The 25853-nt window shown below is 40.2% G+C and overlaps 1 protein-coding gene and 1 long non-coding RNA gene across 13 annotated transcripts in view; one reads left to right on the top strand and one right to left on the bottom strand.

Moving 5' to 3' along the window:
• LOC105670144 (uncharacterized) overlaps window positions 1-18451 on the top strand; it is a 156308-nt gene extending 137857 nt beyond the window's left edge. For 3 of the 7 annotated variants that reach the window (XR_010890349.1, XR_010890351.1, XR_010890350.1), the window contains 2 exons: window positions 9909-10219; window positions 17609-18450. This is a non-coding gene — a long non-coding RNA (uncharacterized lncRNA). Of the gene's footprint in view, window positions 1-9908; window positions 10220-11146; window positions 14271-17608 lie in introns of those variants that run through there. The other 4 variants (XR_010890348.1, XR_010890347.1, XR_010890345.1 and 1 more) reach the window with 3 other exon arrangements.
• Window positions 6415-25853, bottom strand: part of LOC105675447 (WD repeat-containing protein 47) — a 63554-nt gene continuing 44115 nt past the window's right edge. For 4 of the 6 annotated variants that reach the window (XM_067355605.1, XM_067355606.1, XM_067355602.1 and 1 more), the window contains exons 7-11: window positions 14279-14478; window positions 10399-10568; window positions 9898-10205; window positions 9110-9350; window positions 6415-8980 (exon numbers count right to left, since the gene is read on the bottom strand). In XM_067355605.1, coding sequence (XP_067211706.1) covers window positions 8835-8980; window positions 9110-9350; window positions 9898-10205; window positions 10399-10568; window positions 14279-14478 — 1065 coding nt within the window. In that variant the 3' untranslated portion in view covers window positions 6415-8834. The remainder of the gene's footprint in view (window positions 8981-9109; window positions 9351-9897; window positions 10206-10398; window positions 10569-14278; window positions 14479-25853) is intronic. The other 2 variants (XM_012372616.2, XM_012372617.2) reach the window with 1 other exon arrangement.

The raw sequence follows: 25853 nt of genomic DNA, 5'->3' as shown, positions 1-25853 counted from the left end.
TCTTTCGAATCTATTTTATAAATGTGAATAGTTTCATATCATAAATATTATAAAATAAAATACCAGTTGGATTTAAAAGGAAATTTATGTTTCCAAATGTACGAGCAATCGTAAACTTGAACTGAGTGAGTGTCGACGTTCCTAAGCAATTACTGTTTCAGCACCTACTCTAAACTTTACGCCATCTCCGCTGCACATCTCGCAAAGTTCAAAAAATTATCTACAATGTTGAGAGTAGCCTAGCCCATCTCTAGAGCCTCGAGTGATCCTACGGTTATTCTCTCGCCGCTTAATTGACAGTAGCGCGCGACGGAGTTAAGCGGGGTCGCGCACTACCGGGGCGCGTTCTTATTGTCGTTAATTTTAATTAGAAGTTGCCGCGGATGCCCGGCCTCTTTATACGGTATCCCACGAGGACGCGGGCATCCACGGGAGCAGCGGGATGTCCATCCGCCGGAAAGGGGGGGTCCTCCTGCCGCGGGAAGTAACGCGAAAAGGACCGAGTGCGACGGGGCCCGATCCTGATTATAAACGACCGCGCCGGCCGCTTGCGTATCCCGCGAATAAGAAGTCCCGCGGAGAACACGTCGTTCTCCGGGGAGAATGCGAGACGAGACGAGATCTCGCGAGATGCCCGGCGGCCACCCCCTGGCTGAATCTTCGACTCTCCGCGATGATATCTGATCCCCCGCTCCGCCGCGGAAACGGCGTCCGGATTCCGGAGAGAGTGTCCCGATTAGAGCCGCGGAGCGTCCCGCGGCGAACTCTCTAATTCCTCTAATTTGGCCGGCAGCGATAAAACGCGCGCGCGCGCGCGCGCCTTCTGTGGGAGTTAAAGTCGATGAAATTATTGACGCTATTAAAATCCTGATTTTCGGCCGATCGCGATAAGCATCACAAGCTCACAGAATAGAAATGGCGGATAAGATAAAGGGATATCGGCCGTTCGATCGCGGGGGGATATCCGATTTCGGTGCGATAGAACGCTTCTCTGCTCGGTCGGAGAGGCTGAGAGGATCGTTATTTGTCGCACGGTTCTTGTTGAGCGTCGTTGTCGTTACTTGGTGTATCCGTGTACCTTTCTGCGGTTCATAGATATGTTTCTGACGATACGTTTGGTATCTATGGTTGCGCAAATATAATTAAAACACCATTATGCCATCCGTAATTAATTACACCTCTGTCTCGCATGACTTGAATAATTGCTTTCCTGAAACATCTTTGCATGAATTTTCTCGGTCCGCGTGTGCTTCTTTATAAATTCTCTGCCTGCCGCTCATTGCGAATTATCATCATTATTTATCGTCGTTAAGCTTGATTTCTCGTAGAGTTACCATTTAAATCTCTTTATCGTACGTAGTAATTGCTTTCTCGGAAATTATTCCTTAATCTGTGCTGCTTTGCATATCCTTCAGTTACTCTTCGCGTTGCTAATCACTCATAAGCCATCATTATTAATCCTTTTTGTCTATTTTTCCCCCCCGCGTAAGCCATCGCCGAATAGAGTATCGCGAACTTTTTATCTCTCCGGGTTTTTGCGTCGCTCCGATGTGCCCTGTCGAGTCATAATGACGGTGAAAAATTGGAGCGGGCTCTATCGCCACTTCGCGAAGAATCACTCCGCCTCCCTCGCGCGGACGAAGGGACGTTTCTCCTAGAGCGAAGTCCGGCGCGCCGGACAATTAAATCTTTTTAATCGCTCGTCGTAATTGCCGCGGATTAGAGATGCCGTCCATCCACCGACGGGCCGCGGTCCTTGATTATCGCCGGTCGTCGGGGGCAAATAACAGTGAGATAAAGAGCGCCCGAGACGGGCAAATATGGAGGGGAGCGGGGGCAGAACAGCGTGTTCGGGTCCGCTTTCTTGCCCGTCGAGAAACCGCCGGTGGTGAACCTCGGGGTCCCGGCGGCCCCGAAGTGCATTTCAACGGAGGGGAGCACTTAGCGGAATACGTCCCAGTGATTATTGGCTGTGATAATGATCGAGTCGCTGCGAGTTGTCTATGGCGTGATTGCAGGTCGTGCCGTTGATCCTTAGGCCATGCGAGGGTGGTTATTAAGAGCGACCGGTTTCATCTCGAACAGCGACCGGGTTTAGAGAGCGCGAAACCCTTCGGTTTCGAGAGACGCATCGCTGACGGCAGCGTGATGTATTTTCGATACTATGTGATTGCGGGTTGAGGAAGAGAGTCGGGAAGAATCGACTGGCTAGAACCATGCTATGCTATTGAGCGTTCTTTTCTCTCAAACTTCTTTTTGCATCTTGCATTAAGTAAAACTGTTACGGTGTCAATTTTAAAGGATTTTTTGTGATGAAATTCATTTTTTTGTTTATTTTTCTTTTATTTTCGATGGAATTATAATGTAGAATTTTTGACAAATAAGTATGCATAGATATAGTAATCTATAATTTTTTCTTCTTAAATAATAATAAGTTAATAATGAATAATTCTTTTCAATAATCGAAAAAAATAAACATACTTCGTATATTCCTGCTTTCTTCAGATTCTCTCCTATCTTAAAGATCTCTTCTACTGCTCGCTGATGATTTTCGAGACTTCGCGTATTCTTTATTTTGACGTGGGTATTTAACTGGACGTATTTACCCTCGAGAGACAAAGTAATGGGTCTGCAATTAGGCGCGAACGATTAAAACAGGGCCTTAATTGGCCGTAGTGAAGCCTCCTGAGAGAGATTTGCACTCTTCATCCCTCTTCGCGCGTCCGTCTCCCTCGCTCTTTTCTTGTCCCCGCTTCTTTCTTCATCTCTACCCTGCTCGTTTCTTCGTGCCGGCCTCGTACGCGGCTAACGCTGGGCGATAAATCATGTTAACTCACGTAAGTAGTAACTAGTAACCGATTCGCGTTTGTACGACTCTTGTGAGATATTAGCCATTACGTGGAGTTATAGCGAGGATACGCGACCGATCTCCACCCGCTAGCTATGAAGTCGCGAATGATTCCAAATAGCAGAGTCTGTCGTGAGTAAATTTTGCAAAGTACCTGTTATAAGTTCTGTCGGTAGAAAACATCAATATAATTGATGTACAAATTGATGTGTGTCATATTTGATGTGTGCACGATATATTGATTGAATTTCCGCAAAAATTCAACAATTGCGAATTTTTTTATTTTACTTATATTTAATTAAGTAGCAAATGATTTTGAAGAAGAACTGAGTTTTATCGTCTAGTTTTTCAATCTTTCGTCTTCGTTTTACGACGCCTACCTATTAGTCACATGCCATCCAGATTCATGCAAATATTTTTGAGCAAATGTCTATAATAATCTTCGGTTAGAGAAATTTGTTCACTATATAATTACTGGCGACCTTTTTTCTGCAAAATTACATTGCTTTCGACATTTTCCGTCACGCAAAGTTGAATTCACGCTGCGGGCTATGCATTTTTGAAGACTGTGTCTAGAGAAAAAATAAATTAGCATTTTCTAGGAAAACTTTAACATCTCACTTGTTGTATAACAATATACGCCACTAAATATTTTTAATTACAATTTGAGCTTGACTGTTTTACGAAACTCCGCATTTTTACAGTTATTTTTGTTCGCCACATTTTTCGGCCGATTCTGCTTTGATATTCTATTTACTCGCGTACTTAATAAGCGCGTCGGTGTGCGTCGTCCACCTACCACAAAATATCCTTAAACAGCCACAGGGATAACAACGTTGTCTAACGCAATAATTTACGACGAACTAAAGTACCGCGAGGCGCTTTTATGCGAGAAGCGAGAAAGAGCGCCGGGCGACTCTCTCTCGAAAGGAGGAATGCCTGGACGAAAGGGCCCCACAAATTACGCGCGTTTCGTCGCATTTTATTCCGGTGCCGCGACTTGGGTCGTGTCTCTGGGCAGGCCCCCGGGTTCAAATTCCGGGTCGGTGATTACGGATTTCTGCGTTCGGGGCGGCGTGGACGGCCGAGGCGACTTTAGGGACGTCCCTGTGTGGACGTGCCATCCTCTGTCAGGACGACGACGGCTGTGCGCCACGCCGCGCCAGGCGAGGGGGAGGACGGAATCGTCTTAAGCGCCAAATTGCACGTATGCTAAGTGGCCGCGATTCAAATTATTATTATCATCTCTCGCCACGGGAATTGCCCTTCCGAGAATGATTACACGCAGCGCGTTTCTGACCGCCGCGTGTATGCGGCACGAATCGTCTCGCTTTTGGGGGCCTTACGACGAGAGCCGTCCCTCCTTTCCTCATTTGAATGTGATTTGGACTGCCAGCGGTGCGCACTGCTTCTTGCTATATCATTCCGAAAACTGCAACTCTGAAAGAAGAAATCTTGCCGATGAACTGGAAGCTCTAGCAGGATCAAACGATAAGAAAACAAAGATTTCAATCTTTCTAGCTCTTGAAATGACAATTATTATAAGTAATGTCCACTTCAAATGATCCTAGATTTGATGTCAGATTTATCAAAAGATCATTAAAAATAAACATTTAAATTAATTGCAGAAAGCTGTATTTTGTTTCGACTGCTTTTAATATCAAACTTTGTAGATTGGTGTCAAAAAATCTAAAGTAGAAAAAGTGTATGAGAACCACTGTAGAAATGATAGAGTATACAAAGCAATTCGTGCGCTCGAGCTCTCGATTGGAGGTGATTCTCGTAATACGTTATTAATTTGAATACTTCGTGCGTGATGAATTATTTAACGGCGCGATTAGCCTAATGCATCATCGCGCGTCTCTTCTAAGTTCCTTGTTTCTTGCTCATAATCGCAAGATCACTTGTTCGTGATCTCGAGGACTAATCCCTACCCATCTCTAAGCGGCTCATTCTTTTAATTGCGCGATTTAGCGAGGATAGCGACACAAACACCAAGATTTTCTTGGAATAATATTTCCTTAATCATTGTTATTATGTCTCCGACTATAGTCGTGTCGCTTGTTCCGCATAGACAATCGAGGGAAATCATAGTCCAGCATAAAATCTATAATCATGTTTTCTTTGTATTCTATTTAAATCCTGCTAAATTTGCTCGATTTTTATAATTTGTGAAAAGTACCGTGAATAATCGATCTCATGAATAAACTACATATTACTGCTGTATAATGATTGCACTCTTTTTCTGCAGTCATTTTGATCTTATAAACTACTCAAAATTGACGTACGATACAATATATGCGTATCTTCAAAAATACAAGGTAACAAAATTGAAGTACGTTTTCTTTTTAGTTAAATAATATAACGACGGGGAGGCATCTCGCGTGAATTCTAAAAATTCGCGTTAGATTCCGTTGCCAAATATCATTGGGCAAACCGCAATAAGAACATAGAATTAGCGAAGAATCCTCGCACCTCGGGGGGCATTTCTGAGGACTGTGTAACGTGCAGTGCGCGCCGCCCGATTTTGTAGGTGGGTTCGACAGAACATAGAAACTACAATTTATCCCCGGGGACCCGACAACGTGTCCGTGCTCGTCTCGGGATCATCGCGCACTCGTGGTAATTAGGGCTACAATTTGGCCCGCGGTGAGGATTTCGAAAAATCCCGAAGCACAAACCGAATTCGTCGAATCGACAGATGGCCCCCGACAGACGCACAGGAATGCCGTGGGTGGATCCTCGCCCCGGGGACACTTCTCGGGGCCGGAGCTCCGTAGATCACGAATTCGGTTCGTCGCGACCGTTACTTTTCATTCTTCTCGCCGACTTTGACGAGGTTCGCTTAGCAATAGAAATTTCATCGAAGAAAGAACGCGTATGATTTATTGTAAAATATTTTTACAATACGATTTTTCGCTATTATCTTTTTCTACTACCAGTTTTCTTAAATTTATAACGCTTTCTTTGTAAAACGCTTCAAACTTTTATATTCATTTTTTTTCTAAATGATGCAATCATTATTTATACTTCCTATTAGAGCGAACTTGATTGTACAATTCTGCGAAAACCGTTTGATCGCACACAAGAAATTTTTACCTGTTCTGGTGCAATCTCTAGACGTGATATATTACGGCGGCAGTTTTTCCATAATCAACGAAAACAAGCTGGTTCCAAGCGCCGAAATTGCTGGTTCCCCATTAAATTCATTAAATTTTTCGAGTCTAGAAGAATTTCATTCGCGATCGGTGCACCACCGTTTCACGGAATCCCAACCCGAGGAGCGTCGAATTCGGCGCCATAGGTAATACATGCGGGTGGAAGATTGCATGATTACAGTCATTAAGGGAAATTTGTAAAAAGTCGATCGAACTTTGTGGCGCGTATATACACCTTGGTACGGACCCACACGCCGACGTAATTCCTCTCTTACGGGGGCCTAATCGACTCGATTACCGGGACTTCTGAAAAACTTGCCCGAATGAGATTAGCGGCGGCGGCGGCGGCGGCGGTCTTCTGATGAAACTTTGATGGGTTCTCCGAGCGGGTTAGTATCAATACAGCCGTTTTAATAACGTAAATTTTATTGTTTAAATTAGACGTGACATATTATATCGTATCTACAAGAAAAGTACAAAGTTATAAGTTATGCTATATGTATATAATATGTTATGCGGTAATACTCGAGTACGAGATAGAGTACGAGTGAGATTTTTTTTTGTTTTTACTTCAAACGTTTACGAACTCGTTTGGACACACTGTTAAGATGAGAGGAGGAGATTACCGTTGCGGGATGAGGAGTGCGGGGGTGGGAGGAGGATAGGAGCTCACCAAACATACAAAAATAAATGTGAATTGCCGAAAGCAGCCACGACAGAAGGCACGATAAATTGCTACATGGAAGCAGATGCTTGCATTGAGTCGCTATTACAAATAATCGCTCTCGTCGCATTCCGTTTGCACGCCATCGCTATCCTGATCTCTTCTGTCAATCATCACAAAATGCATGAAACAGGGAGACAGTCATTGAACCGCAAGATATGAGTCACGAAATACATAAAATCGCTTTCAAAAATTGTTTCCACGAATGCCTAGTTACTTGATTATCTAAGTATATTCGTGGAACTCTAAAAACTTTTGGAAAAATCATTTTAAAAATTTACGGACTGCATAACATGAAAAAGTATTTTAAAACAATAGTGAAGCATTTGCAATCTTATACAAAAATTGCAGAGGAAAGAAATATTGAATATTTAATAATTCTAGTATTATTTCATGCGATTGGAATGCTTGTAAATGACTGAATGTGAAGGATCACGGATTTATTTAGCAAGTGGTTAACTTTAACTTCCCTATTGTTCACCCGTTCTTTACTATTCTGCTTTTGATATCTCTTGTACGCTTTTCCATTCTCTTCGAATAAATTCGCGATCTTAAAATACGATTTGTCCATTCGCTAAAAGGATATGCTAACAGGACAAAGTGAAATTCGCTCTTAAGAGCGTCGACGTCGAAGTAGGGATAAAACAAACAATGATATGGATTGCGAACTTCGTCACCCGACAGATTGCTGATCAAATCAAAGGGTTGCCAAGTTCGATTGCCGATGAAATGTGTATTTACAAAAGCTTCGTCCCATGTTCAACCATCAAATCGCTCGATGAGAAAAGAAATCGCTTTCGACAGCGCGAGATGACATGTCATTCTCTCTCTTTCAGTTTTGCTGCTATTACGAGCGTTGCAACAAGCAAATTAAATCTAATTGTTAGTCCTTACGATTTTATATTACTAAAGAATACTATCTTCTTCTTCGATTCGCGTAAATTTAGTCACGTATCGCGACAAACCGCGTAATTGCTCGACATCCGCATAAACTCTCTTGATTTATATTAATTATCTTAGTCCGTAAAAAATAGCGATTAGTATGAGCATACGTATATTTCTCCGAATACAGATATATATACCTATGTATAACTAGAACGCGTGTGTATTTGGCTTGTGAGTCGATAACATGGAGATGGAAGTAGGAGCATCCTATGTGAATTAGACGCGCGCGCGCGCGTGCGTGCAAGCACACAACAATTGCAACAACGCGGTTTTCTTTTGCGTCTCTTGATACAAATAAAAAATAAAATAAGATGTCCTGCAACAATCTATCAAATGTTCCTATTTAAATGTTACGAAACGATACAATGATGCGATACTGAGTGAAGATAAGAGAGCATTTAGAATCTACAAATTACTACGTACTCCTTTTGTACAGGAGCGCGAGTATTGTATTCCTGAAATTTTCTTAACTCACTATCTTATAACATATTTACAATACAGGCATTTCTGATTATAACAAAATTATATTTAAAAAAAAGAGGGACAGAGGGGATGTATCGCATCGCGATTTCGGTAAGTACGCGTGCGTTATTCATGAAAGAAAGTCCATTAAAATCCAAAAGTCGACCCCCCCTCTTCCCCATGTTGTGCAAAAAGAAAATATTTAAAACTCATGTACGATTCAGCTTCGCATAGCTGTAAAGCGTCGAAGCGAGGGATTATTCATCCGCAGTCTTGTGATTCCCGGTATCAAATCGTAGTTAAAAACAATCTTACCGATACTCTCGTTTCATGTCCTCTGATGAATTTGTTTTTTACTCCCTTCTAACCCGAGTCTTCAAAGCGTGTTACATTTTAAATGCTTAATTTCATGCAATGCATTATATCGCGAGTTAATCACATTACGCGTTACATATGTACGACGTAATCGTACGGATAAAGAAGATTTTAATTGGTCATAATTAAACTATGTGCAGCAAATACACAGATACGTTAGAATATTAATGTCGATCGAAACTGTTTCGCTTTTCCCTGCGCGGTTACAATATCTATCAAGTTATTTGTAAATTAAAACGCTGTTGAAGACGAATCATTGTGTTAAGGATGTTCTTAAAAGAACAGAGAGAAATAAATAACGACGCGTTGTCATTTCGGAGATTTAAACGGGCGGTAAGGCCCATAGAGTTGCCGTTTTATCAGCGGAAGTGCTGAGGAACGAGAACTCTGTCGGATGCCAACGTCCGGAGATGACTTTGTCTTGATGTTGAGCGACCACGACGCTAGGTAGAGGCATCGTCAGATCACCTGCAATATATCCCATTATTTCCCATTACATAAAATACAATATTTTTTTATATCGTTAATTAAATTCTATTGTCATATGACTTTTGTATCACGTTGCGATTAGAAACTAAAATATAATGAGAGACTCGCCTTGTAAATCAGTGAGCACCAGTTTGTTGTCGTATCCCGCCGTCAATAAGTAATACGCCGATGGTGAGAATCGTATGCTCCTGATATCCGCCGCGTGTGGTTTGAAGCATTGAACCGTTCTGCCGCCACGGATGTCAAAAAGAACGCAACTGCTGTCTTCGTGGCCGGACACCAAGAGCCGACCAGATGGATCCACGCATAGCGCGGCCACGGGACTGCCGACCTGCAATGGAATCAAATGCTGATCAGACAAACAATACTGTTTCCACTCCCGGTGCTCATTGTGAAAACGTCCGATAAAAATTCGATCGTGGAAAGGAGATGATTAGCATTTTGCTAATGGGAGAAATGGTGATGCGATTTAAAACCTTAGATCAAATCTTTATCGGACGTGGAACTCAACATAAAACTAAAAACGAAACGCAAAGATGTTGGCGACGCATGCCGGATTCTAAGTAACGATAGGGACATCTCTTTTCTATTTCTACTCATTCTAGCTTTCGTTTTACTATCGCTTTGGATCTGTGATTGATACATATACGAGGGTGAGTCAAAAATTATTCGCAATTTTTTCAAGTGAAACATAATTCGGACATTGTGGATAATTTCTGACTTACCCTAGTAAATTTTGAGTGCGTGGACGGAGGACGAAATAAATATATTTCTTTCGGTGATTTTATTCTTAATAAACTTTTTTCTCTTAAAAAAATATTTCGTTCTCCATTGTGACCATTGGTGAAGAGAAGATGCTGGAGAATCGATAAACATTAATGAGGAATCCAACTAACCCTGCTTCCAGGTACCGTCGCCGGTGTGACCATGTTGACGCAGCCCCTCGTTCTCAGATCCCAGAATCTGACTGTTTTATCCTGCGATCCGCTGACGAACATCGCACCGCCCCAGTTGTAAAGCGTCAGCACGTGGCCGCTGTGGCCGCTCAAGGCTTGGAAAGGTGTACCGGTCGCGCAATCGGTAACGTAAATCTTACAATCGCCGGCACCACCGCTGATCAGAAGACTCGATTTGTTCGACGTGTCTTCGAGGAAGCACAGATCGCGCACGGTACCGTCATGCATGGTCAGTTCGACTTCTTGTCCTGGAACGAAAAAGGTAAAATCAATCTTATTGCAATGCGCGATGATTAGTAAAACTCTTTAAACTCAATTTTTACGATAAGTTTCTAAATCATTGATAATTTTTATTTTTAACTGAGTTTATAATTTATAAAGCTTATTTTAAGAATTTTTGAAATATATGTGTATAGACGATCTGTGATCATAAAACAATACCTTCAAGATTCGAAGTATCAGCGTTAAAGCGCATTAATTTCACGGTCTTATCGTTGCTTCCGGTTGCCATCAGCCGGCCATCCGGTGTCCACGCGAGGCAATATATAGAGCCTTTGTGATGCTTCGTTCTCTTGAAGAGAACGGTGGGTTGATACGTCTGATGATCCTCCCTGAAAAATGCATAATTATGCATCATTACTCTTGCCGTCATTAGCAATTAGCACATAGATAATAAACGCTAAACATTTTGACAACTCGCGGCGGCATCAATCATGCCGTAAATCGTCGAAAAAGGAGATTCTATTTCAGCCAAGTCATTAATCTATCCGAGGAGAAGAAAGAGTGCTCGAGTTCTCGCAGGCGTCACTTTCATCGAACCGTTTTTCTTCCTCGTTCCCAGCCCTCGTCAAGCACGTCTCTCTAATTGAAGCCGATATCGCCGCATATTATGCACGTCGGCTGCATTTCGGCCGTGGAAACGAGGGAGAGGCTCGATGATTTTAAAGAGAAGATGCATCGCCGCTTTCACAACGCCGGTTTTTATGTAGATTTTAATTAAGCACAGCTCTTTCCCACCGTACGCACACTCAGTGCGCACGAGATCTCGCCTCCCTCCGTGTCTGCCGATCGAAGTGTGTACTCATTCGTAAAATCTTCCCCATAATTAATTATTATTTGCCCCCTTGAGTCTATCGACTTGAACATGATACGTGAAATTAACGTCACTTCTGTTCGCCGTAATTTTCAGCAAGCGCTGGAGAGGAACGACTTTCGAAAGTGACGATACGATTCGCAGAGGCGGTTTCTCTGGATAATAACAACATAATTACAGATGTTTGTATTAAGTGATCAGAGCAATGGAATAAGCGAATTACAGCGCGCAATTATTCAAGAGAAGAATCAATTATACGTGATAAATGTTGGAAAATTTTTTCTCAATTTTAAATTCTAATAAAATTGATTAAAAGTCTACAAATGCCAAAGTGCAAAAATCTAAAACTTGTTAAAACTCTAAAATTAAGCAAATAATTGAATAATTTAAAATCAATTATTTATTAATTATAGTCATTTATAAAATTAGAGAGATGAAAAAGTTAAGCTTACAATCAATTTTATATAATGAGTAGTTTTTTTTTATATAATGAGTAAGTTTTTCCTCTACGATATCGATTATATTTATCCCGAATAATTCTGATCAAGGCCGAAGCTGAAGGACGATGCAACCACATATTTTACATAAGTCAGTGGCCTGCTACTGCTGGTCAGCTGGCCAATTGATTGTCGTGTATTTATGTAATAACAATAGTTATGCAACATTATGATATTACGCATTATGTATACACGCGTATCGCATTTATTCAATGTCGATACGCGCGTGTTGGATTTTTAAAACACTATAACTCGACACAAAAAATAGCAATATACCGCAAAAAATTTTTTGTTTTCTGAACAGAAGTAAAATCACAAATTTACCAATTTTGCACGATTGAAATATCAAATCAGCGATACTTGCGTTAAATTCACGACATTTTGAATTCTATCTAATAACAGAGTAAGGATTATGGAATTTCTTAATAATTACGTTCCCATAAACTTTCTATCGTTTATATTAGCGTTGACTTTTGCTCGTATCGCAACATTAATATCACGACATGAAGACCGATTTCCTAGTGCCTGGAAATTTTACATAATTACGAGCGTCATGCGTGCTATTAACGCTATAATTACGACATCGTCAAATAGCATAGTTGTGGTCTTCCAGGAATATTAAGCAAATTTTACGAGCTATTTATTCGCACGTCTCATTGTTGTAGCCGTCAGATTAAACTGAGATATCCGCGAGGCATTCCGTATATGCGATAATTATCCGAACAGTAATTTCTAAAGTACGCAACAGTTACGCAAGATACGTTTGTGTCGCGCTTTACACTTTCTGGTAATTCGGATATAAATTTTTTGCAGAACAGCAGTAATGTACGCGTTCGAACTTTCTCGACGCTAACGGGAGCCGTTTCGCGCGTAAAATAACAGCTCGTGTGGAGTACGAGATTGCTTACAAATTGGAATGGGAATTACTGCGCATTATTGTCTTTGGACACAAATTACAGCTCGTTGAACTTACTAGAACACCATAATATAGAGTTGAATGAGCAGTGTGAATTCTGCAAGTGAAAGGGGATTGTTTGTTGCTCATTTTGTAATACAAAGCAAACAATCATGAGCTATAACAGTTTTATTTTATATTTGTTCGTGCTCAATTGCTGTACATCCAATTGTTATTATTATGAACTGTAATTGTACTTTCTATTCCATAAACATTTCCACGCTCCGCGTTCTTAAAGCATTTCACCGTGTGTAATAAGAATTTTTTTAAATTATTTAAATGACACTAAACTTCAAAAATTTCTCTTGAAACTATTTCGAATTTATAACTAAAAGAAAAACCGTAAAGTTATAATTGTTACGAATTTATTTTACACAGCTGTCGTAAGTACGTTTGGCAAGGAAGATTAAATATCGCGTTCAAGATGATGCAAATGGAAACGACGTGTTATAGCATGAAAGCACACAGCCGGTGGGTAATGGAAAAAAAAAAAACCGTACTGGTAATCTACATTCGCTGAACATGTGGGGATGCTCCGTTTGGCATGAAGGCCTCTGCCGCTCGTTAGGCCAGCACGTTTGCGTAAAATTAGTTTAGCCAATGCACATTTATATTTGAGCCATCTCAAAGTTACAGACGACGTAGAGGAATAATGAAAAGTCCATGTCGATTATAATCAAAAGATATATCCAAAAATATTTTTAAATTTTAATTTGAAATTTGAAATTTGATTTTATTGTTTCATATAAATAATTCATAACAATAATATTTCTGTACTTAAAATCAATGTTATTACTCGTCGAAAACGATGATATTGATGATATCAATCCTTCTCTCGCGACAAGAAAAATGAATCCTTCTCTGGCGATCAGAAATATCAATTGCAACGTGGGAGAACGCATTCGATTAATCACAATCTCTGGTCTAATTATACCGAGAAGTGAAGTTGCGCTGATATCATCGCTCTAAGATGATAGATAAGTCCCGGCTTATTGAATAGCGTGACGCGTTCCGTTGTAAGAGTCGTGATTTCTCTCGCGCCTCTCGTACAGTCATTTTTCGTAGAGCTATCTTGCAAGATCCAAAACGTGTCCACCGTGAATAAAAAGCGGCGCTAAGCTTGGCTAAGCAGAATTTATTGTCGCTTCAACGAGCCGTGAATTCTATTCGCGAAACCCGCTTATCGTGGAATGATTTTGTCGCCGGGAAGTCCACCTGCAATTCTTAATAGCGATCGAGTCGGCCTTGTTATAATTTACGATTATTTTCGCCAGCGCCGCTAAATGTATCACGACTCTCTCTCCGTGCTTTTCGCGGAAGCGTGAATAAAATTTATCCGATTTCTCCCGGCTGGACGACAAGAGGACACTGCGTTTTTCGGCTATCATAATGTGACCCACTTGTTATATTTGCGTAAGACGGTAACGGTACAGTGATACCGGATAATGCATTCGTCGAAAAACGCATGTCGAAGACTATCATTAGCCGTCGCGTACACACTTTATCGAAATGGCTTCACATGATATTGAAACCTTTATGGCGATATAATCGCGTTACTTTCACGGTCCGATTCAGTCGCGATTGCAATTTAGCGATTTCTCGCAGTAGAATAAGAATAAAATAAGGAAAAATTTATTCAAGTTTTGTTATAAAAAATCCACAGCTTTTAAAGGAGCTTGTTAGCTTTCAAAGATAATTGAAAATAATGACAGACATTTTTCAACGTAAAATTTCACGATGAATGGGCGCAGAACAAACATTTTTTTTTTTTTTTACCTGACATCGTGCAGTTTCGGGTAGGCGCATATTCGGAGCGTCTTCGAGTTCGATCCCACGGCGTACAGCTTCCCATGCGGATGAAATTCGGCGCAGCGTACCGCCTGTACGTCCTCCAGGGCGGTGACGGGAACGAATCGCGGTCTGCCGCCGCCGTTGCTGCTTCCGTTGCTGGTATCGAGTTCCGGCCTCGGCTCCTGCTGCAGAACAAGACGCGGGGATCGTTACTCGATTTGGTATTAATATGCAATTATCATCGCGCGTGCGAGCGAGCAAGCGCACGCAACTAATAATACGCTCGTCGTAGCGCGGCCGATTAGGAGCCACGCCATTGCAGCCGTTACAGGTGGAATGCACGCGGAAAAGATATACGTCATGGCGAGATACTGTTTTAACGAGATATAATGAATGCCCGCCGGCATAAAGCAATTGTTTTTATTCGTGGAAGGGACAAATATCGCTGCGAGTTGCCGGATGTTACTTTTGCGTCCGGCTGCCGATGAATATGGAAACGTTGCGGTGAGATGAGCGTAATATCCATTCCAGATTCCATAATACCCGTATGATTCCATTACATTTAATGTCTGTATGCTTTTCGCATTATTTTCCACCCATTTACGAATTACAAACGCCGAAATTATGTATGCGATGACGGAATACAATTCACTTATGTTGTGTAATTAAGAATAATCACAAGAATCTGAAATCTTCGGATAGTATCGTAAAAATAGTAGAGGCTTAATCGTACGCGAGGTGCGAGACCAGCAGGAGTAGAAGCAAATAAAAAGATTCAGGATTCTTCAGATAATGATCAAATTAAGAACATAATTTCGCGCTTTTTCGAAAAATCGTAAACAATTATAAAGCAATAATTACAGCCACTTTAATAATTTTATAAAAACACTTTCATTTAATCTTTTTGATGCTATAAGATTTCTTTTACATAAATTAATATCCTTTGTGTGGGAAATGTACAAGTGTAAAAATGCTTCATGTATTGTGAAGTTTCACTTTCTCGCCTCGCACAAGATGAAAAGATGCGCTCCTTAATAGTCAGTTTATTACGCCAAACTTGCCAAACCAGCTCGGACGCAACGAATTGAACGAAAGGCGAAAAATTTAAAAGCACTAGAAAGTTGGATCCTGGATAAATTTCTATTTCGTCTAGCTTTTCTACATGTCTAGCTTGTCCACAATTTATTGATTTTAATTTAATTTATTTATTCATGCTATAATCTTCAAACTTGTAAATCGAGATTGGTTTTTCTCTTCTGCGATGTTAAATGAAGCAAATACATAAAATATCGACACTATTATAAATACATTAAAGATCGACTTTGAAAGGTTCTTTTTTAAAAAATAGATAAAGTAAAATTAAATCCACTAGATTATTTGGCGCGATCAATGTTTTACACACATGCAAAGAAATAATTATCTATAATTTTACTCTAACGGTAGTTAAGCAACTGTTAAGGAATTACCTTGAACAGGTATTGCCGAATGCACAGTGCGCTGTCAAAAAAAGCTCGCTGTACGCTTACTGCTTTTTTTCTGAAGCTGCGCCCGGAATCGTTTCGCGATTCGCGTTTGCACAACGGCGCACTTCGCCACGCTTTTACTTTTAAGCCGAGATTGGCGGCGATCGTTTATCTTGATGGATAAATTAGCAAAGCAAATGTGTGTTCGTCGTTGTTCTCTTCTCGGCAAACCGTGCAGCACGAGCGGAATTATGAGCGCTCGCGTGCATTTTCACGCGCCGCCGTACACGCCTAACGGTGCTGGAGCCGGCTTCTTGGCGAACGCTGCTACTTGCCAATTGATATGAGCTACACACGCGCAATTAAATCTCGGATGTGTATGTACGGTTCGCGCATCAGATTTTCACGGAGAGATAAAAGATATACAAGCAGCCATAAACCGATGTAAAAATTACTTCATGCACGATTATTGATATAATTAAACAAGAATTTTAGTTTATGAATTTATGTAACTTGCCATAAATCACGAGACCATGAAAATAATTTCAAGTTTAATTGTTGCGAGAGAATAACATTGTTAATAGAACAAAACTTTTTTAGTCACGAATCCATGTAGAAATGGCTCCAAGTTTAAACGAGAAAGTAGCATACAAAGGAAAAAATTTAAAGAAATTGTAAGAGCAAAAATTTTCAAATGCCACTTGTTTCACAGGCTATATTTTTATAGGAATATCGAATAATACCTTTATATGATTCATTGATTTCTTACAGTAGGATTTTTTAGCCTCAATGAATCATTGCCTGAACAATAGATTCAAGTGAACGTAGTTGAAGAGTGAACCCCAAACAAGATTTTTAATTATAATCTGTCTTGCTAAATCACTTCCTTTCACCTCCACATTCCTTTAATCTTCTGTTTGCTAGGAAACAGTTATTTTTATATCCGATCACTACACTTTCTCTTAAAGATCCAATTTTAATCCGACTCATCTTACATTCCTATTCAGTCGGTCATCGCTACATCATTATTGTGCCGTGAAAAGGGAAACTGCGAATAATCGCGCGCTTATACGATCGGCTTTTTTTTTTACGAGCAGACCGCTGGTGGTTTACGAGTGAGATCGGGACCGTGAAGGAGAATCGATCGTAGATCCGCGAGAGATGCCCAATTCCGCGGAAATTCTGGAATTCTCCGTGCGGCGGCCTGTCAGGCGAATTTAACGAACTGGAAAGGACGCTCGATCGTAAGTCTGTTAGGAAAAGCGGATGAACCATCGGGAGAGATAACTGAAGCCTAGTTTTACTGATCGCGGTCAATCAACCCGTCGGTCATCGTTACAGACGTTTAGTCTTAATAGCTCTCTACAGCCTTGCGAAAGCCTTTGCTACCGTGGCGGTGCACAGGAACGTCATAATACATAGACAGATATTCTAAGATCCCGTACGAAAGCGGGACGGAGATGACGCAAACACAGCTACGAGCACTATTTTTCATTTTGTATAAATAGTTTCATCAATAAACAAAATTCCTATCTTACGGAAATTAGACGCAAATATTGCAATGAAATTTCAAACAAGAGAGCTTGACATTAATTTCTAACAAAATAATAATAATGGTAAAATAATGAATTTAATATATTGTAATGTATATTAATAATTTAATAATAAAATTATTTTTCTAGATTTATACAAGGATTTATTATTGTGCCAACATGTTGAACGCAAAGCGATAATGTAAACACAAAATAGAAATTAAGTAAAAGCGATGTGTCTAAAGCTAATAGTAGTTGATCATAATTGATATTCGCGGCCTTAATTTCTTTGTGAACGGTCATTTCCTTCGTTTTCCTAGAGAAGGAAAGGATGGTCCGCGAAGAATCTGCCGGATACCCCGAAGGTCTTCCGACACGCATCTCCGATCAAGAATTGGCGGGACGGATCCAACAACGCGTAGCACGATGAAAAACAACTAATAAATGAGCCTTGACCTGATTGTCGACTCTGGCTTTTTACTTTCCTTCATGCTCACATCCTCAGAATATGCGACGCGTACGGGAATTTGTTACTAAGCTCGTAAATCTGCGACAGTGGTAATTATTCCAGATACGGCGTGTAATCAACGAATTTCCGAAGCAAATCGCAACGGCTCGTTTAACGTCGTCAACAAGATTAAACGATTTCTGTGTGATCTCCGTCGAAATTTTTACTCTTCTCTGAAAAACCGGTTGGACCGGATCGACGATGAAATTTAATCTCTTACCTAGACACCAATAGGACAGATCACAGTTCGACATACATAATTACGAAAATGAATAATTCGATGCTGTCGATACGAATATCATGTGCAGAATTTATATGCAGAAATATATTAAACGCAGACAATAAAACCCAGTCGGTGAAACCCCAGTCATTTCTTATATCTGGGTTACGACATACTTTTTCGTCGCCGATGCTCAGACAGAAATCGAAGGTGCGTGGACGCTTAAGGGCGCTTGAGATTTCAATTTATGAGTTTCGCTACGTAATTTCATCATAAGATCTTTATGTGAAGTTATAAACGTCTTGCAAACCGGAAAAAAAAACATTCACAGCACGCACCGCGCTCTTTTTGCTCTAAAAGCGTATTACGTATAATTAATGTGTTCAACTTCTTAGCGCGTTACGTTCAATTAATATAATTAATTATCGTTACATTTTTTTTAATGTTGTATTCTTCACGAAGATACAAAATATGAAATTGTTAAGAAATCATTTCTCTTATATTAATGAGAAGAAACTACCGAGTAATTTATACAACATGCTAAACAAACGCGGAAATGAATTAAGTATCCCGGATATTGAGTAAAGCATTCTCGATAACATCGTTGAAGAATTGTAGCAAGGAAACATTGTAGCAAATTCGAGCGAAAAACACATTCTTAAAAAATTGAAGCAAGTTCGTAAAAGAAAAAGTGTCACGTTATTACATTAATTTTGAGATACAGTGTAGAATTCTGGTGACATTAAAAGATCACTTGCAGCTAACGAGTTTTCGCAGTTTTTGCTCATAAACGAGATACACAATTCAAAAAAGGTTTAATTTTTTGCGACTAGAGACATTTAAGTCGACTAGTTACTGGCCGGCGTAATTTTGCCTAAGCAAATGTTTGCGTAATTCTGATCAAAATAAATCCCACAATTATCGCAATCCTAATTATTAACACGACTGTTATTATCCAACCGTCATTAAAGCGCCATTTTTGTCTCGAACGAATTGAGTATAGCGTGCGATATCTCATCTTGAATTACGAGCGACGCATTAATTTTCTTACGAAGTGGCGATTTCGGTTCGAGGAAGTCTTCGCAACTTTCTACCGTATGTACGAAACGCACGCGACAGAGATTATAATTAAGCGGTCGATTACAGATGTGGCGTAAACCGTGCTCGGCTTAATAGCCGACCGTCGTCACCGGATCTGGAGAGGAACTCGAAAATTATGTCGTTTGTACTTTCGACATACACGCAATTCGTGTCCATTCAGCGGGAACAAAATCCACCCGCCATCACATTTTCTCCCCTGTCGCCGGTTAATGCATCCCGTCACACCGATTAATTGCGCAACGCGAAGAATACTTCGCTTTCACTGAAGAGACAGCCGTTGATTACAGTGCGCGCCGATCATTCGTCGCGATAAGTCCTGTAATCAATTCAATTTCCTGAACGATTGTTTTTCGCAATAGATTGTGCCATGTCGAAAGGAGTAGGAAATCGAAACGCGATAGACAGACAATGAAAAACTAATCGGCATCATCGATCAGGCAGAACAATCTGTCTTTCCACGCGTGTGCGTGATTGAGATTTATCGATAGCGCGACGACCGATGGTAGATGCACATCTCGCTTTTGATCGATCTGTCCGCCGATCTACCGATCCGTCAACGCGGTATATCTAATTAGCGACGTAACGATTTAATGGCCGACAGCTGGTTAACGACACCTCTTAGCAGCGAACATGATGTATACTAGATCGCGATAGATGCACCGATCGTGAGAAATATAATCGCGATCATCAAGCGAAGATCTCCTCGTGAAGCGTGGAATAACAAGTAGGGATTATTTGCGTTGATTAGCGATTATTTCGATGGGGCGAATTAACTTTCCTAATAACAAAGTAACGGTTGATTAACCCGATACCAATCAGGAACACTTTCTACCCCGAGTTAGTTGAAATTGCGGATCATTAAAGATGCATAATTGAGGAAAATATATGGACCGAATCGTGCCACCAATATAACACAATAACGCAAGAAAGTTGTCTGATGCATTTTTATAGACGCAAATAAAACAATTCAGATATATTGTAAATTAAAAAACTGTAATAAAAAAAAAGAAATAGAAGAAAGTTGAGTTAAATTATTTCAAAATTAATTGGAGGTTTTTAACGGGCCTATAATTATATCGATATCTCACCATTTTTCTCGCCGAATATAATTACGAGGCAAATGTGAACAATATCCGGTTGTTCTTGGTGTCTACATAGCGTAGACATATAATTTCTATAGGCATCGTATCTACATCGGTGATCTATATAGGCTTGGCTTATCGCACAATCTGTAGTACAGCTTTCAAGCGGAAGGACAGAGATTATTGTATCCTAGAGCGATAAACAATGTATTTATTTCAATTCCGCGCGAATAAAGAAAGAATCCCGAATTCCGCGAGACACTTTCTTCGACCGACATTTGCGAGTCGCAACAGACGAAAGGAAGACTGATTATCCCCACGTTCCGAATCGAGGCGTGAAATTCCGGATTGTATAATTACGACGGAGCAAGTGCGGGATGAACACCGCGACGTTGGTTTCTCCTTAAGACGAGAGTTTTAAGGAGATGTTCATAATTCGATCATTGCGCGCCGGATGATCGAGTTAATTCGGCGTATTGAATTTACAAGGCGGTGCGAGAAGAATCGTAGCAAGGAAACATTGTAGCAAATTCGAGCGAAAAACACGTTCTTAAAAAGTTGAAGCAAGTTTGTAAAAGAAAAAGTGTCACGTTATTATATTAATTTTGAGATAGTGTGGAATTCTAGTGACATTAAAAGATCACTTGCAGCTAACGAGTTTTCGCAGTTTTTGCTCATAAACGAGATACACAATTAAAAAAAGGCTTGATTCTTTGCGACTAGAGACATTTAAGTCGACCAGTTCCGATGTAGTTCCGGAATCAAGAATGTAAGGCGCGTATCGTGCAACGGCGGCCAACCGGACACTGAATTAAGTTAACAAACTCACTGATCTGTAAATCTCAGCTGAAAGTCATTCTAGCAATTTACGTGTGTACGAAACTGCACGTTAGTCACGCAGTTTATCACACTACAACGAGATACGATTGCGATAACTTGCGCGAAAAATTCCGTATCGAGAATGAATATTCTGACACTCGGTGACGTAAGTACAAAATTATCTTTATAAATTACTCTACGAAATAATACTGTTATTAGCGTTACGTATGCAATAGAGATTAAAGTGGTACTACACAGATTGAATCGGGAAATACGACAAGCTAAGCAATCGCAAAGGCAAGATTAATGTAATCGCTTGATAAAGTATATATAAGAGATTCGATATTATCTTCAAAAATATTATAGTTTATAATCCAGCATATAAATCATTTTAATTCATATATAAGTGAATAAGTGCATGTAAAAAAAAATGTATGAAATATTTATGAAACATAAAATACTTCAAAATAAAAGAGCGTGAAGTTTTTGTTTCATATGTATAAATGAAATCTTTTCGCAATGCAAACAAATACGAAAGACCTCTCATGATCCGAAGAATAATACAATTCCTTTATATCCTTAGCAAAAATCCCAACCCATAAAAATCTCAACACACCATATAGCTACCGCGTCGTCTGCCCGGCTTATCGTTCCTCCTCTCCTCGGATCTTCTGCAGATTTTACTGATCCTTTCAAACGTGTTCAGCGCACGTTCCTCCGTGTCAACGTCCAGCAGGTTCTCCATGGATCTGCGAATCTGCCGGCACGCGTTCGCGCCTTTGGGGCTGTTTCTCTGCAGATGATTGCCGTTCTCATCGTGATAATCGTCCCACTCGCTCATCTCGCTCCTGACGTCCTCCAAGGACCTGGTACGACCGACGGCGCACGTGCAGGGCGGCATGCTGTTCCTGGCGAGGCCGCCCGAGCTCTTGGCCCGGCCTCTCGGCCGTTCCATCATCATCATGCCGGGCGGTGGCATCGTAATCGGCGACACTTGAAGCGGTGACATCGCCTGCGGCGGCGGCGGCATGGCGTTTCTGTACAACGGAGCCAGGTAGTAGTAGTCCCGTGATTTATTCGGATTCGCCGTCATCCTAGGCGCCGGTATGTAATTGTAATCGGGAACGTGAGGGGTTATCCATTGGGCCAGAGTGTCCAACGGCACCGGCCGGTAACAGTAAGACGGCGCTCGGCTGTTCGGATGATTCCGGTACATCGGCGGCCAAGGTCGATGCTGCTTCAGTTCGAAGCGCGGATCCAGCACTCGGATGTCGCCCATGGTGGATCACGATCTGCTCCTCCTTGTACAAGATCTTGCAGCGAATTCCTCACGTTGGCATATTATTTCAGCCGATTTTTTTACACGACACGATAGATATATGTATATAGCTTTATCGATCAGATATCGATAATAACTCAATAAACAAACAGTATAATACAAATAATAAAGACAGTTATTAGCAAACTCGCGATCGATCGTAAAAGTCTTAGACAAAATTGATAATAAAGTCGTGAAAGATCGATATCGATGAAAACTCTTAATAACGTTTGATGATTGCGCGTTTAGAGAGTTTGGCACGCTCGATCGAGTAATAGGGAGATTCTAGATTAGAAACGTCTCTCCTGGGACGATTTGGATGACTTAAACTCAGACGAACCGAGAGAAAACTTCGATCATGCGTGACGAAAGATTTCGGTTAATTGTCATCACTCTCCAGTGGCCTCGGAAAAATCACTTTCGAACGTTTCCCAATTTCGTATAACACACTTCACTTTCTAAACGAACGGGATTTGTTAACTTCCGTCACCGATAATTGAATTTATCGTTTCGGCTTCGTCATCGTGCGGTCGTTTCGATCGTTGCTCTGAATTGTCAGTCCTCGCTCTTTTCTACTCGAGGATTCATCGAAGCACACTGTGATCTTTTCCACACTCGAGAAACACTTGAGACGATCTCGCGGATCCCGAGTTATCGCGGCCCGCGCTCAGCTGTGTACGACGAAGGAGTGCGTAGACTACGTTCTCGCCGAGCTACTATCTGTTGAGAAACGACCCACTTCTCCTCGTCTGAACGCGAAAGACTTCGTCTCCCTACCACCGGGAAACTCATCCCCCTTTCTTCACGCGTATCGTGCGAAGCGAGAGTAGTTCGCGGTTCCGTCGGAGTGCTATTATTGTCAAATAGCGTTGATTTATGTATTTCATAGTCACTCCCATTGTGTAAAACATAACACAATTTCAAAGTAGACAAAAGGCCTGGCAAAGAAACAAATTTATAGCGTTCGCAACAATGCGCAAACGAATCGCTTCTATCAACTATGAAACTCAGAAAATGAATAAGGTTTTGCGTGAGTTTAAAAATTTTTTAAACCTTGTTTGTCTACGGTAATTTTACAATTTTCTTCCATTTTTGAATATAAAGAACACATTTGATTAATTCAAATATACAATTTTATTACAAAAGTGAAATTATAGAAAAGTAGTGCGACACTCTTGAAACAACGTAAAAAGAAAAAAATTTAGTGATAAATAGAAGAAAATAACACTCGAAAAGTCAGCGGAGCAGCTTCATAAGTGAAATCTAATTTGCATGTTATCAATGCGATAAAAATAGAAAAATAGAATTACAGTGCTAAATAACATGTAAAATAACTGTATTAAGTCGATTATGCTGGAAAGAACAATGGCGATTTCATGATAAACCCGCAATTTACGTGATCTCATTTAAAAGAAGGCGGAACCAGCAAGGGATATCTTTGTTGGAAATGCTACAATATCTTGCAACAGAAATAAGATCAGGAAAAAATCGCACGCTAGGCATATTATTATGAAAATATTAATATTCAGAAGGCAGTTTTTTCAGAAGTTTCTTCCGAATGAACGAAACGAGAGATTTTTGCATGAAAATTTATCTTCTCGCGCGGCAAACTAGATTTTCGAATTATCGTCGAATCTTGCGAAACGAGAAGAGACATAAATTATCGAGAGAGTTCGATGATGTACATAGCGGATGAAGAAAAAAAAAGGGAGCAGCAGTAACATTCATTTTCCATCCTCTCTCGCTTTCACTGCGCGATCATCTTTTCCAGCGACAACCACCAGGCCCATCCACTCGTATTAATCTTCTTTCGAGATAGAAATCGCGTCATTATTCGCAGGAAGTGAGAATGAAGGTGGGCGTCGAGAAGCAGCTTGTCGGCTCGATCGTGTTTAGATCGCAAAAGATGCTGCCTTCGGGGATTCAATCGCTAATTCTGTTGCAACTCGTAATGCATTGCAACGAAATTGAAAATGCACTTCGATTGAAGTCAGAATTCGCTTCAATCAAGATATGTACAAGATAGAGCACAGGATGTGCCTATATGTATAGATTGATTACTTATACTGCCTTTCCTCTTTATTTTCGCGTTCCCTTTAATTAGTAATATGACTTAGTAACATGACTAATTGTTAATATGGAATATTTTAACTAGCACTCAATTAATTTTGCACAGCTTTACTTTGAATTTAAAGATTCTTTATCCGTTCATAGATATTTTTTTATTAGTATTATTATGTTTTATAATTACATCTTCATGTGAAAGAGTATTGATTCGATTAATAATCAGAAAATTTTTATATTCACGCACGAATGCCTTCAAGACAATTAGCATAAACATACATTTCACATAATATGAAAACAACACAGATATGCACTATTTATTTACGAAACGTTTTGATGAATCATAGCAGTTCTCACTTTACAACACTATGTATGGTCCGTTGCACTTTCCTGCAATATGATCGATGTCGTTAATGCGCTAACTGCCAAGAGTTCTATTAATATTACGCTGCGTGTCTTATAAATTTCTTCGGTCAGTTGGTTTTATATATGCTCTCTGTGAATCGCGCGATCGAATTCATTCCAGCAATCGATCCGAGCAAAATGTATTTCACTGCACCATAAATTACTATATCACTAGGCGCGTAAAAAGTCTGACAGGTAAATGCAAGTAAGAGTTTAATGCATACAGTGTGAATCTCAGGTGTAAATTGTAAAGTTTTTGAAGTTCAGTTAATTTTACTTATGCATATATATTTTCTTTAATTTTTATATCTATTCTTATATATTCTTATATATTCTTATATTTTCATACATATTTATTTTTATTCTATTTTTATGTTTTATTTATAGATTGATTTATCACTTATACATGATTTATTTCATGCATAATAATTTTTATCGATAACACAATCAAGCTTTGAATTAATAAAACGAATATATTTTATTCAACGCAATCTGTAATTAAGAAAATAGCAAAATTGTCTGAAAATTATTGCGTCTCTTAGCAATGTGAAATCTTAAGCCAGCGGCACACAATACGTTTTTGCTTATTGGATTGATTGCGAGCTAGTAAATTACTAAAAATACTGTATGCTGTATGGTGCATTTCTAGTATTTTACTAGCTCGCAATCAATCCAGTAAGCAAAAACGTGCCGTATTGCCGCTGGCTTTAGTTTTGCTAATGTTCGTATAAATCCACACTTGATGAATGTTCTAAGAAAAAAAAGAGTCGCAGTTTTCTTTATCGCGGGGCGCCGCCCTGGCGCGCGATCACGCCAATTCAATTTTCCATCGCTGCTTTCTCCGATACGCTCCGTTAATAATTCGCCGGGATATGTGGCAATCCTCCTCCATTTTTTTTTCCTTTCCGGTCTCTCTTCCTTTTTCGCGCCGCGAAATTATTGGTTGCCCGTACAAGCGAAATTTCCTTTCGCCGCGATAACGACGCACGTGCTCGTAAACCGATCGGATGATGGTCGACCGATTATTAACACCGCGTTTTGCGTGCCA

The sequence above is a fragment of the Linepithema humile genome, chromosome 5, assembly GCF_040581485.1.
Source record: "Linepithema humile isolate Giens D197 chromosome 5, Lhum_UNIL_v1.0, whole genome shotgun sequence".
NCBI lineage: Eukaryota > Metazoa > Arthropoda > Insecta > Hymenoptera > Formicidae > Linepithema > Linepithema humile.
The sequence above is the reverse complement of the archived record's forward strand: the minus strand, read 5'-3'. Positions and strand labels throughout refer to the sequence as shown.